Raw genomic sequence first — 13769 nt, forward strand, 5'->3', positions numbered from 1 at the left:
AAAGTGCTCGGGATTCTTACCGACTCAGTGATTCTCATGACGGCGTGAATTGTAAGGCCATACATCTCCTCCCCTTTGATGTGTTCAGTGAACAGTTTCAACATGGATGATTCCTCACGAAGTTTAGCCACCTGCTCAACAACCCGGTCCCAGATCCCTAAAGACAAAAACAGCAAATTCAACTCTGTTCTTTAAGGTTAAGAAACATAACAGCACAAAAATCAGAAAGCACTTTTGTTTTACCTTCTGGAGTAGGGTCACGGTACTGTAAATCCTCCATCCCGTGCTCCAGAACACGCACTTCAAACAGGGGGCGGCCATCGTCTTCACTGATGCGGCAGCGGTAGCGGCATCGCTTGTTGGGTACGCGTGTGCTCCAGTAGATGCGTGTGGCCTCGTAGCCGACGGGGAAGATTGCAGTAGCTGAGTGGAAGTTGGCCATCTGGGAGGGCAGCAACTGGCCAATAGCGTGAAAGATGAGACTTCCGACACGGAACAGGTGGATGCGGTCTCCTCGCTGCAAGATGCTGGCTATCTGTTTCACCTCGTCACGCTCGATGTAGACGCGGCGTAGGACCGCAAATGTGCTGAGTTCGTCGTCACTGGGCCCCTTCAGTTTATGCTGGGTGCACAACATGGTCTTATCCTTAAAGAACATGCAGCGTGCCCGGATGGCACAGGCAAAGTGGTAGACATTCGGGCAGCGCAGTCTGTTGCAGCTGTTTGTGGCGCCAGTTTTCTGGCAGTACGCACAAAGAGTCCGCAATCCGCGACGCAGGGCTACCTCCACGTTGATTAGGGCGCCCCCCTGTGTCTCATACACCTCTGTGGACCACAGAGCGCAATTTAAGTGCACCCATAGGTCCACGTCAATATTAAGCAAACGAGCGGGCCCATCTGTGGCGCCGTCGCCTTCCTCGTGGCAGAAGCAGCACTTGCGTTTATCCCGAGGCAGCCTTTCCGGTCGAAGAGTAATGCGCAGCCGTTCCATCAGTTCAGACACCTCACGGCTGCTTTCTTTCTTAGAGCCACCTTTCCGAATCGAGATAACAATCTGAAGACGCTTCCAGCGAATCCCCTTCCATTTCTTCAGTTTTGGATGCACCACCTCCTCGTCAGGTGAGAGAGGCCTGCGTTGCTTGACGGCTTTAGGGGAAGACTCCATGGGGGTGGGAGAATCTTTAGGAGGTTGAGCTGGATCAGTGACCAAATCCTCTACCTCCTCCTCCTTGACAACAGCGCTCAGATGATCTTCAGGAGGAGCAGCAGGATCAGAAACTGCAGAGGTAGCTGCTGCGTCTGCGCAAGACTCTGGAGCAGCAACTTCAGGCTCTGTGACTTCAGTTGATTGAGCAGCATCAGGAGGAGGATTAACATGCTGTTCAGGCTCAGCTGTTGTTTGGACATTGGCCGGACTGGAGGGAGACGGTGATGAGGAAGTTGATTTTTTGGAAGGTTCAGCTTCACTAGTTGTAACTGGCAGAGATGGAGGAGGATGAGGAGGAGACGGTGATGGGGGCGGAGACTCCTCCACTGGTATAATAGGAAGGTGGCGCACATCCAAATCATTTACATTGGTTGTATAGCAGTGCTGAACCGGTTTTTCTTCAGTCTCTGCAAACTCCTGAGAGCAAAATGCACGCAGGAGATGTAACGCTTTCAACACGTGTAATAAAAAGATTAAATGAGGCAATAGGAGACCTTTGGGACCAACCTGTTTAATAAGTGCCAGAATGTCAACTTGTTTCTTCAGTGTACAGCCAGGTAGAGACACATCAAATTGCCTTAGCCACTCATCCTGACTAGGCGAAGCACCATCCTTTGTACACAGAACCCCTGTAAAACATAACATGGATAGATGGTGTAGTCACTCTGCCACAATTTGTTTTAAAAACAAAAAGCCCAAAAACATTTAAACACCAAATTTGCTCAACTAACGTGCTTAACCTACAATCATAAGATGGGATTAATGAAAGACTAAATGTTTACATTAGCAAATAATATGACGAGTCACTTTGAGGCAGAATTTTGAATGTCTTGACAGACTCGCACCCTTTTGCTTTTAGCTAAATAGGAACTCACTCCACAAAAAAAAAGAAAATAATAAAAAAAAGACATCAGCAGAAATCTAAAAAAGCTAAACCGTCAATTTATTTATTTTATTTTGTACCTGATTGGCCAGGTCCTTTCGCAGGCCCGTCTCCTCCTGACATTTCAGGGTTTTGGGGAGGGATAGTGACCTCATAAGTACCTGGCATTCTAATGTTAAGAAGCTGGGCCATGGCCATCATCACGTGATTTAGTTTCTGGAAAATATTAGTAGAAGTTTAGATTGCATCGATAGTTTCGGACATAAAAGCTTTTAAAGACGATATAAGATTATGACGGCTTAGTACCTTGGCTGCAGCAGATGACAACGTGAACGTTACAGACACCTCGTTGCTTTTGCTCTTATCCCAGTGGTTGGATGTTGAATCTACCTTGCTGTCAGGAGCTTCGAATTGTTTATTTTCTGTGAATGCTGTAAGCAAATGTGTAAATTCAACATTTGTCTGCATTTCAAGATGCAAACAAACAAATAAATAAAAAAATTAGACAATCGTATAAATTCCAAGCAGGTTTCCCCATGACCTATGTATCCATGCAACCATATAAAACTAACTTAGAATTTAATTCCCCATACAGAGCAGCAGCATTGCTACCTCAGCAGACCGTAGGATGTGACATGCTGAGTAGAATACCTGGGATGGCAGTGCGAGGTATGAGGGGTATGATAGGGGATATTGCCCTGTCTGTCTCCTCCTCTTTAGGCTCCCGCAGATGAGGAAAACGTGGAGTTTCATCTCCCACATTACTCTCAGGGGATGATGCTGGAATTATGCTTTCTGGAGCATCCTCATCGTCACTTTCCATCCTGTTAAAAGATATTTCACACATTTATAGCCTCTTTATGAAAAGATCTATGCTATGGACTGATAACTATGCACAGTTGTGTACCTGATATCCTCATTCTGGTTATGTGGTGGTGTGGGGAGAGCTGCTAGAATATCTACACTCTTTACCTCCTCTTTCACAGAATCTGAAGAAGGAAAAAAATGCAGCATTGTAATACATAATTGCATTTGCATTTAGAATGTAATTACTGCATAACTGTGGATTAATAATTAACAATAAATGTACCCATCGGCTCTTCAGCAGGCTTTCTGTTCTTCTGTCTCTCAGCCAGATCCTCCCCAGCTGTTACTCCATTCAGCAGTTTGTGTTGTACTGATGGTGGAGGAGTAGGTGGCAAGGAAGATGGGGGTGTTGGGGGGTTGCTGAGGTTGCTCTGTGAATGCACAAACAATATGTTCTTGAAGACTTTGCTCTGAAATTACCATTATGTCTTAATCAAAACGTTGGTGGTGCACTGGCAGCTTAGTTTTACCTTAGTGAGTAACTGAGAGTAGTAGTCTGGGATATTGTCTAACACTGCATTTCCAAATGAGCCTTTCAGCTGGGCTTTTCCATTGGCTGGACTGCTTCCGAAAGGTGCAAAAAGATCCACGCTGGCAGTGATTGACGGCTCCATCAAGGGCAGCAGAGAGAGGCCCTACAGAGTAAAAATCCATTAGCCAAGAAAAGGAACAAGAATCAATCTTCAGATCATCAGTGGCAAAATATCATTAGGGGGGAAATGTATTTTGACATTATTGTACCTGTTTGAGTTGTTTTAACAAGGCTTCAGCGCTTTTTCCAACTTCTTCCTTCTTGTTTTTCTTCCGTGCATTAGGCCCTCGATCTCCAGCTGCCTTATTAGTGCGCTTTGGCTTTTGCACAGGAGGTCTTTTTGTTATCGATTGCAGATCCTGTAAAAGGTCAAGAAAATAAAACTGAGATTTTTCCCAAATATAACATCAGGGTAAAGAGTCTTAATGCATGCTCAATCATCCAGGTAAGTAAATCCCAAAAGGTTGAGTGACGAAACATTTCTCCCATTGAAAACGCTACGTCCAGATAAACAGAATCAACCTTTTGGGATCAGGCTAAAGAGAATGAATACACTTTAGGAAAACATACCTCCATGTTTCGTGGAGTCCCTTGAAGCTTTTGCTCAAGCATTGCCAGTTTGCTGTTAATGTGACCATTGATCTCACTGTGGATGCCTTCACAAGGCCTCTGAGCACCAAGCTGAATATTCTTAGTTCTTAGGAGTTTCTGCAGCAACTGCTGTCCAGTCTCAGATCTGGGGCTTTGAGTCACAGCAGCACTTCCAGCATTAATAAAGGTAGTGTTGTTCCCAGCGTTAACCATCTCCCCGGTTGCTTCATGCTTTATAGTCCCAGTAGGAGCTTCGGCCGCACTGTCACACTGGACCTCCCTTGGTTCCTGTTTAATATTCTGTATTGTCATTTTGCATAGCTCCTCTTGTTTGTCTTCTGTACCCTGCTGCAACTGACGCTGAGCATTTGTACCTCTCTGTGGCCCATTGGAAGTCACTGAAGCAGCCAGACCACTGCCTGGTGACTGAGTGTCTGCTTTAGGTCCTGGACAATCAAGTGGACTCTTAGCCCCGGGTGACCTGAGTGGAGAAGCCTTGACTTGGCTGTAGGGACTGCCCCTCCCAGCCCTGCTGTCAGCTATAGAAGGTGAGGAGACATGAGATGAATGGGGTGAGACTGGGTGGACGGGGCTCATGCCAAAGGGAGTTCTTGGAGAATATGCATGCGATGGAGAGCCCTGCACACGGCCTGCCATTAGTGCTTGCTGTTGGTTCTGAGTGGGAGTGGGTGGACGAATCCCCATAGCTTGATTAAAAGTGTGCCGTTGAGAATCCCCAGGGGAGTTGGGTAATGGCTGACGTGGAGATGCTGGCCTCACCATTGGGCCCTGGTCCATTGGGGAATGTGGCACCTGTCCTCTCATATGTTGCTGCATCATCTCTCCCACTTGGAGCTGCTGCCCAGAAACCATCATTCCTTGCTGTACCTGAGGAGCAACACCAGGTTGTTGGCCTGGCATACCTGGCTGGTGTTGATTCCCCACTGCTCCTGGATTCCCCATGACTCCATGTGACATTTGATGGCCTTCCATCCCCATCATTTGCTGTCCCATCTGTGGGAGCTGAGGCCTCAACTGATGTTGTTGGCCCTGACCTATTGGCATCCGCAGCATTTGTCCTTGTTGTCTTTGTGCAATCATGGCTTGGATGTGCTGGATTTGTTGGTTGGGGGGGAGATTGCGGAGCTGAGGATTCTGAGCAATAATGGCCTGGATGTTGATAGGGGCGCGGATCTGTCCAGGAGGAACACCAGGTCTCTGTCCCATCATTCCTTGCTGCTGAGCTCTCATCATACCCATTAAAACCTGCTGTTTCTGCTGTTGGGCCATGATGGCCTGCTGTTGTGAACTAAGACCCATCATAGCAGGTTGTTGCTGCCCTGGATGGTTGTGTCCTGTGATCTGTTGCGGCATGGTGGGGTCCTGTGGCTGCTGTGTGGCATTTTGAAGAGTTTGCTGTTGATGATGTAAGAAATCAGATGTTTTTCCTTCCTCTTTAATAGTCATCAAACTGGGCTTGTCAGTGGTGAGGGAACCTTGCCTCTGGACAGTGACTGGAAGTTGTTGCTGCAGTTGCTGCATACCAGTTTGCTGGTTCCCGACCAAACCCGACTGTTTCTCATGTACAGACTGGGGATTTGATTGTTGCTGCTGGCCTACATAAACCTGATTCTGGTGCTGCTGCTGTAGCTGCTGTCGTCCCAGGTCAGTTTGATGATCATTTGCAGAGCCGAGTTGGATCTGGTTGGGAGTAGAGGGTCCGCTCTGCTGTGGTGGGGTTCTTGCATCAGGGCTGAGGATACCACCTTCTTTGGGTCCTGAGTTTTGGCTCTCTGTAGATCCCTGGGGCTGGGGTGTGTTACTTCCTGCCGAAGGAGAGGAACCCATTTGTGGGGTAGAGGGTTGGGAAAGACCTTGCTCTTGGCCAGACTGGTTGATCAACTGTGCTGGTTGTCTTTGTTGTGTCATTTGCTGCTGCTGAAGGTGGGCTAAATTCTTTGTAATATTTTGCTGAGATGCAAGCATGCGTTGGGCCAGAATGTTCTGTTGTTGAGGAGTCAACTGGGCATGGGGCCCCCTCAGGCCAGGGTGACCTTGAGCGCCAACCATACCCTGCTGTCCCATCATCAGCTGAGGCCTCTGCTGCTGTGACAATGCAACTTGTTGGTTACCAATTATTCCTGCCTGAGTTGATACCATGCCTTGAGAATGGTTAATAGGCTGGCCGCCCACAAGATTCTGTGACGGAGCCACAGTCTGGCCTCCAACCATTCCTTGTGCAACCTGGACCATGTTCTGCTGATTAGCCTGATTAGCTAGCATACCCTGCTGAGTGTTCACCTGTTGTTGTGCCATAAGTTGATGCCCCATCATACCAGCCTGCGACTGATTGATTAAACTAGACTGTTGATTTGGGAGTGACACTGGTTGTTGGCCCATCAGCTGCTGTTGCTGGAACTTTGCCATCTGCATCCTATGCTGAAGTTGTCTTTCTTGAAGAAGCCTAGGGTCTGCACCTTGCACCCCAGGCCCCTGAGGGAAAAATCCTCCTGAAGGCCCAGGAGGACCTGGGACCCTGGCACCACTGGCTCCAAGAGCCCCAGAAAGCTGTGGCTGGGCTCCTCCAATAAAGGGCTGACCTTGGGGCATTCTGACAGGCATTCCACCTTGGGGTACCATGCCAGGATGTTGCCCCATTACTGGTGCCCCCTGCTGGCCCATCATCATCTGACCAGGCATTTTGGGAAACATGTGAGAGGGCCCCCCCTGTGCAGAATGACCTTGGGTTATAATACCAGAGCCTTGCTGCTGCTGTTGTTGCTGCTGCTGCTGCTGCTGTTGCTGTTGTTGTTGTTGATGCTGCTGCTGTTGCTGTTGATGCTGCTGCTGCTTGCTTCTGTACTCTGCAATTAGATTTGTGTGCTCCTTCTGTTGCTTGCGCACCTAAAACAGAATATTTATGAGGACATCTGTATATCATGTATATTTGTATATCAAATGTGCCAGAAGCCTTTTTTGTGCAATGCAAAAATTGTTTTCAGAACATTGAACATCTACACACCTGGTCAAGCTGCTTCTGAATTTTACTCTGCTCTTCTGTGACCAACTTAAGTTTCTCTGCATCTGCCTCAGCAAACTCCCTGCCAGCCTTCTTAGCAGTGCGTTGCTTCGCACACAGTGCTTTGCGTGATTTGCGATGAACTCCTATCTGTTCTTCCAAAAATTTCAGTTGCATTTGGAGTAACTGCTGGGTATGAAGAAGCCATTCTTCGTATTGGTGCTGTTCAGCATCATCTATAGAAAAGAAATCACAAACCACCCTTAGCTATCCACAAATGTATGGAGACTGCAATAAAAAAAAAAAAATCTTTAAAAAAAATGACTCAATTCAGCTCAAAAGGCAGTATTGGTCAAACATACTGATTATTCCTTGCACAAACTGAGGAGGGTTAGGCCTTGACTGGGGTGGATCACTTGTCTCTCCCTCCTAAACAGAAAAACGTGGCATTTAAATGACTCAGCTATCATCAGTTTTACAAATTAAATCATCGATCACTTTTTAAAAATAAACCAACATACCTTTGCAGGTCCAGATGCAAGTTGATTTGGATCTGTGGCTGGAGCAGAAGCCAGCCTCTGAGCAAGCAGAGAAACTTGTTGCCTGAAGGGAAAGCAAAACAGTGCTGAGTGACATCCACTTAAAAATATTTAACATGGGCCTCAGCAAACAGCTGTGCTAACGGTACAGTTGATCGTCTAATCGCAGTCTTTAACACTGACGTCACCATTGCAGGCATGTCTCTGACACATAGCTACTGCAAATAAGTGGTTGCTGAGCAGTTAACCTTGTGAACAGTGGTGTTAGGGATGCTACTTTTATGTTGAACAGCTTACAAGAGCTGGAACCAACAACAAAAACTAGATCTGAAGATAATCACAATCAACACATGCTCTGCTTTCTAGCAGCAGTTTAACAATGGCAAAAACATATCCATGTCATTTATTAAAAAAACCAAACACATTATTAGAAATACCTGTTAATGCCAGTGGGAACAACCATTGGATCCTGTGCCAACACTCTCTTAATACCCTGAAGGGCAACCATCTTCGCCTTGGCAATGGGATCCATAATGTTATCTGTAGCAAATTTGTCCAAATCTGCAATAATAGGCGAAATTAGTGGAAGTATGGAAAAACAAAAGAAAAAAGAAGAAGTTGTGGCCGTGACGAGACATGAAGCTTACCTTTATCTGGGAAGAAGCTGTTGGTCAGAGTTGACTGTTTTACTGCTGGCTGCTGTTGTGATTGATGGCCAAGTCCTGGCTGGATCACTGGCTGGATCCCAGGCTGCATCCCAGGTTGCATCCCAGGTTGCATCCCAGGCTGCATCCCAGGTTGCATCCCAGGTTGCATCCCAGGCTGCATCCCAGGCTGCATCCCTGGTTGCATTCCAGGCTGCATCCCAGGCTGCATCCCTGGCTGCATCCCAGGCTGCATCCCAGGCTGCATCCCTGGCTGCATCCCTGGCTGCATCCCTGGCTGCATCCCAGGCTGCCCCGTCCTCATCATGGTTTGCTGCTGGGCCATCATGTGAGTTGGCGATACCATACTAGGTCCCATAAGCCTTTGCTGCTGCAACATGTGTGAAGCACGTGGTACCATCCCTGGCTGATTCATCATACCTTGGGGTGGTGGACGATGGTGGTGCGGTAACATTATTTGCCCAGATGAATGTTGATTCGGATGTGGATTTGGAATGCCTGAAAACTGTTGTGGTATGCCTCCTTGTTGAAGAGAACTGAGCTGTTGCTGTTTCTGTTGTTCTTTCTTTTCATGCTCCAGGAGATCTTGTATTAGAAGAGGCAGTTCACCATCTAATGAGCTCTCTACCTTTGCCAGATCTACAGCAGGAGAGTGCTGCTCCCCTACGTCAGGTAGTCCTAAGGGATCATCACCCATATCTCCATGTGGAGGAGCTGGAGGAAAAGGCAATGGATTACCTTGGCCTGGCAAGGGATATGGAAGTCCCCCTAATCGAACAGAACTGAGTGAGGCAGACTGGCTCTCACTTTGTGGAGTCTTTGTTGTTGGTGCGGTCACACCAAGAGGCATGGATACCGCTTCTCCCATTTCAGCTTTCACCACAGTCTGTCCCATTTGCAGCTGAGGCGTCAAACCTCTGTTCTCTACTTTAACTTTAGAGGCATCAGCGGTTTGTGAAGAGCGTGTTAGCTGAGCAGCAGACTCTAGTGCAGTAGAAGGGACTTTTGTCAGAGCCTTCTGCCCTGGCTCCACCTTGGCTTTGCCTTCCACTTTAACATGTGCAGAACCAGACGACGCTGAAGGACCCTCACTTTCAGCTTCTACCAGCCGCAGCTGGTCTGAGAAGACATCTTTAGGGTCTCCTTGGTTCAGTTCAGGATCAGTGTAAGCCAGCAGGTCAAACTCATCACTGTTGAGTAAGTCATCAAGATGTGGATCATTGGTTTCGAGGTTGTCCAGGTTGCCCAAGTCATCATCTCCTTTGTCAGGGTCCAGGTCAAGAGCCAAATCATCCTCATCTTCTACTCCTCCATCTCCTGGAGCATCGCCTAGCCCATCAAGATCAGGTTCTGGCAGTTCTTCTGCATTTTCTACAGCTGCAGGCTGAGGCTCTGTGACTATACCTGGTTGTGAAAGTCGATGCTGCTCAGTACTGGGAGTGTTTTGGGCCGAAGTAGCATTTTGAGGTTGCATGTGGGACTGCTGAGGCAGTAAAACTGACAGTCCGCCTTGTTGTAACCCCTCTGTCTGAATCCCACCAACTTGAGCTATAGGAAGTTGCTGAACATAAGGTGTTGACATCTCTTGCTCTGGGACAAAGAGACGAGGCCTGGGCTGGGGTCCACGGGGTATAAATTGGTGTCGCAGGGGTGGCCTTTGTGAATTATGTCTCAACTCAATGAACTGTGGTGGCGGACCTTGACTCATTGGCTGCATGGATTCACCTCCGTGCCCTGGCATCATGGCATGAGTATTACCCATGCCTTCCATACCTTGGATATTGACAGCAGGGTTAAGATTGTGCCTTATGCCCACAGCTTCCATGCCAGGCTGAGGGAACCTCCTTGGAGCCTGGCCCTGCCACTGAGGAGGGAATGGTGGACGGGGAAACATACCCTGCGGTCTGGAAGATCCTGGTAGCCTGAAGAAAGACAAATATTTTATTTTTTTTCCCCAAAAACAACGAAAGGGAGTTGGACTAATTTAACCCTCTGGGGTCCAGGGTATAATTGGCCGTTTTTGACTACTTTTGATTTTACCTCTATATTTCACCTTTAAAATATGTTTTTCTTGCCTTGTTTGGTATCATTATTTTCAGCACAACCTCAAATATCTGAAATTTGCGTTATTTTTTTCATTTTGGTATACTATATTAGCACAGTTGATCTAAATTCAGACAAAAAATTCAAAACCAGAGTAAAAAAAAGTTATATTTTTTACTGTAAAACCCACAAACATGTTTAACGAATCATTTTCATAACTTGAAATGCAAATAGAAATTGTACATTTCTAAAAATTATGCACAAGTTTTGCAAACAACAAAGTTATATGGTACTATTTACCTAAAAATGCAGCCAAGGCCTCAAGACATTTTTTATATAACAATTTAAATCTATTTACAGAACAATCAGGTGTGCTGCATTAAATAAGAAGGCACACAAATTATTTGTGCCAGTCCAAAAAATGTAGTTTGTGTTCAGTGTAAGACAGAGGAGAACACCAAAGGCCTAAACCCTGCAGGTCTGACAGCAGGAAGTGCATCAGTCCAGTTTTCCATGCGGGAACAGCGTTTACACTGGAATCTGCCTTTGACGGCTTTTTTTGGAGAAAATGTGAAATTCAGCAGTATAACTGACACACAATACAAAACAATAACTACACAACAAACTAACTACAGCCTCCAAACACGCTAAACGTCACTAATGTCTCACATATGAAAACTCGCTCTCTCTCTGTCTTTCGCTCGCGGGTGTCACTCCTAAAAACTTCCCCTTCTCCCTAAACAACCAAATGTCACATGTTGCCATATCATTTTTTTTTGATTGGCTGACATGGTAAACTCATGGTAAACTAACACCAATAGGGAAGGGGTGTTTTTTCTTTTTCTTTTTTCACTCGCAAGCGGAGAGTGTTTGCTAGCGCTGTCTGTAGCAAACGCAGTTTTTACCGTCCTTCCCGCTGTAAACACCACTGTTTGTTTACATTGCGTGTATTTTTTATCATAACTCTGGTTTTACGTGGCCATCGACACAATTCAAAAACTGGTGTATAGTTTGAAGTCTGCACTTTCGACCCAAGTTGAAATGGAGACTCTGACTTACTGCATCTTGTAGCTGTATTGTCTTAAATTGGTCATGTGATTTTGACGCGCCGGCGCGTCCGGCGACCCCAGAGGGTTAAGACGCCAATTGTATCTTCAGGGCCAAAATATTTATGCCTGTATTTGGTTTATTCAATCCAAGTACCTCATTATTTAAATGCTTACCTAACTGGATCAACAACGGCAGGGTTTCCTGTATGTGGTGGGCGAATGAGCTTATCATCTGTGGGCATCTTCCCCGACACGGAAGCCTGAGCACTTGAAGCGGCAGCAGCAATACGTTCCTAAAGGAAGTAAAAATTGTACCATTGTCCCTTGACTCTTTAGTTATTAATAAATGAAAAATAAATCAAAAATAACTTTTTTCATAATGTCTGCATGAAAATCAGAAACTTCCAGATTGCATGTAACAATGCCTGCAAGATTTCACATTGATAATGTAATGTTATTCAATCACAGGATCCCTACCTGTGGATAAGGTGGTGGTGCTCTGTGAGTTTTATCCTGCTGAAAGGCTCCCATCCCTCCCCCAGACCATCCAGGGGATGCACTGCCAGCAGCAGCAGCTGCCTCCTTCTCTTGTCTGTGCATTTGTTGTCTGATCACAAATTCCCTCAGTCTTTGGCGCTATAAAACACGAGAAACTTCGATTAGCAAAGAAAAAACAAAAGCATGCAGAAGTGCACTCAATGCCTGCTCAAAGGCAAATATTTTGATACCGGTCTGTGCTTTTCCAGATCAGCAGGGCTGAGTCCTACTACTGAAGGGTCCTGTACTGCTGAAATATCAGGAATTTCTTGAGTTACTGGCAAAGATGGCTGACTTGACATGTCTGAAGTGTGGACAGCTGGTATTTCTTGAGATCCAGAGGAAGGTGGCACTCGCGAGGTAAGGCTGTCTGCTGACAAAGCCGGCTGAGTTTGTGGCTGTGGTTGCTGCACCATCTGAGTCTGCTGTTGAGTGATTTGAAAGCCTCCCGTGCTCGGGCTGCGGCTGAAAGTAGGGGGAGCTGATGGCTTTCCAGAGAGGGGATCCCCTATAGATGTATTAGTAGAATGGGCTGGAGATGGCTGGTTAGGATGAGGGGATGTTTTATAACTTCCAGTTCCCTCTGGGCCAATAGAGGAAGTGCGAGGTGGCTTATGGACTGCTGCAAAAGGGTCTCTAGATTGTGGCCTTGAAGGTGGCCGAGAACAAGGGTCTGGAGATTGGAAACGAGGAGTAGCAGGAGACTGGACAGAGTAACCATCATTGGACATGCCACCAGGAGTGTGGGGAGACTGGCAGCTGCCCTGGGACTGTGGGCTGGAGGGTACTCTAGGACATTGCTCCTGTTGAGCTACAGCGTGTCTCTGGGGTCCAAGAGAACAATTATCACCTGACTGCGGTCTGGTAGTTAGTGGAGGATGAATATGGGGATCAGAGTGAGAGGGAGACTGCCTGAAGCCTTCAGCAACATGGCTAGGTGAAGCTCCGGGATGAAGTGCCCCACTCTCCCCTTGGTGCATTCGTGGCGTTAAAGGTGCCTTGAACAAACCATCTCCAGACTCAAGCATTCCAGCAGGGGAGCCGGTGGACAGCTCATGTCTGCCAACTGCAGAGGAACGTGGAGAGGGTGCACTCATATCAGTCCTGTACTGCCCTGTGCTTGCAGGAGATGAAGCCAATGCAGATGGTGACGGTGATGAACCATATTCTGGCCTTCCCATTCCTTGCTGGGTTCTGAAGGGATCTCCATAGTGGGTATTGTGGGATGGTGAAAAAATGGTCGACTCCCCGAGCCCAGGACCTCTTGAATGAGGACTTTCTGGAGGCCCTAGGGACTCCTGAGAGCCTTGCTGGGATTGTGGAAGAAGACCCTGTTGCTGCTGCAGCTGTGATCTGAAGTAGGGGTCAACCTGCTGAGCCCGTCTGGGGGTTCCAGGAGTTCCTGGTTGCATGTCAAAAGGGCCAAGACTGGCTGGCCGTCCCTGAGGAGGGCCCTGCGGGCCGGAAGCAGAATAACCTGAGGAAGGGGCCTGTACGGGGCTGGCCCCGGCATTAGAGAAAGGTGTGGTTGGGTGTGAGTAAGAATGGGGTGACTGAGGCGGAAGCTTAGCCAAAGGATCTGTCCGGATTTCAGCTGATAATGGAGTTTTGACAGGTCCATCTGAGAAAAAGACAGAAGACGATCCTGAATCGGGAGGCAAGGGAAACGGGCTGTCTGCAGAGCTGGGTTGAGAAGAGATTGATGTTGAGCCTGAAGGTGGCGGGATCTGGAGGTGTAAACTTGGCCGTTCTCCCTTTGCACGTGGTTGCTCTGTTTTTACTGGCCTGCACACTTGACTCTCTGCCTGCTGTGAAAAGGTAAAAAGAGCACCAAAGG

At 47.3% G+C, this 13769-nt stretch overlaps 1 protein-coding gene across 5 annotated transcripts in view; it reads right to left on the minus strand.

The window, feature by feature from the left end:
• Positions 1-13769, minus strand: part of kmt2d (lysine (K)-specific methyltransferase 2D) — a 36077-nt gene that overhangs the window by 8392 nt on the left and 13916 nt on the right. For all 5 annotated transcript variants that reach the window (XM_085145378.1, XM_085145379.1, XM_085145374.1 and 2 more), the window contains exons 32-50: positions 12124-13740; positions 11873-12031; positions 11570-11688; positions 8286-10225; positions 8076-8199; positions 7621-7702; positions 7462-7528; positions 7103-7335; positions 4060-6984; positions 3699-3848; positions 3428-3592; positions 3181-3328; positions 2998-3079; positions 2742-2914; positions 2397-2521; positions 2171-2306; positions 1715-1836; positions 244-1624; positions 21-157 (exon numbers count right to left, since the gene is read on the minus strand). In XM_085145378.1, the coding sequence (XP_085001504.1) occupies positions 21-157; positions 244-1624; positions 1715-1836; positions 2171-2306; positions 2397-2521; positions 2742-2914; positions 2998-3079; positions 3181-3328; positions 3428-3592; positions 3699-3848; positions 4060-6984; positions 7103-7335; positions 7462-7528; positions 7621-7702; positions 8076-8199; positions 8286-10225; positions 11570-11688; positions 11873-12031; positions 12124-13740 (9885 nt within the window). The remainder of the gene's footprint in view (positions 1-20; positions 158-243; positions 1625-1714; positions 1837-2170; positions 2307-2396; positions 2522-2741; positions 2915-2997; positions 3080-3180; positions 3329-3427; positions 3593-3698; positions 3849-4059; positions 6985-7102; positions 7336-7461; positions 7529-7620; positions 7703-8075; positions 8200-8285; positions 10226-11569; positions 11689-11872; positions 12032-12123; positions 13741-13769) is intronic.

The sequence above is a fragment of the Neolamprologus multifasciatus genome, chromosome 20 (assembly GCF_963576455.1).
Source record: "Neolamprologus multifasciatus chromosome 20, fNeoMul1.2, whole genome shotgun sequence".
NCBI classification, from domain to species: Eukaryota; Metazoa; Chordata; class Actinopteri; order Cichliformes; family Cichlidae; genus Neolamprologus; species Neolamprologus multifasciatus.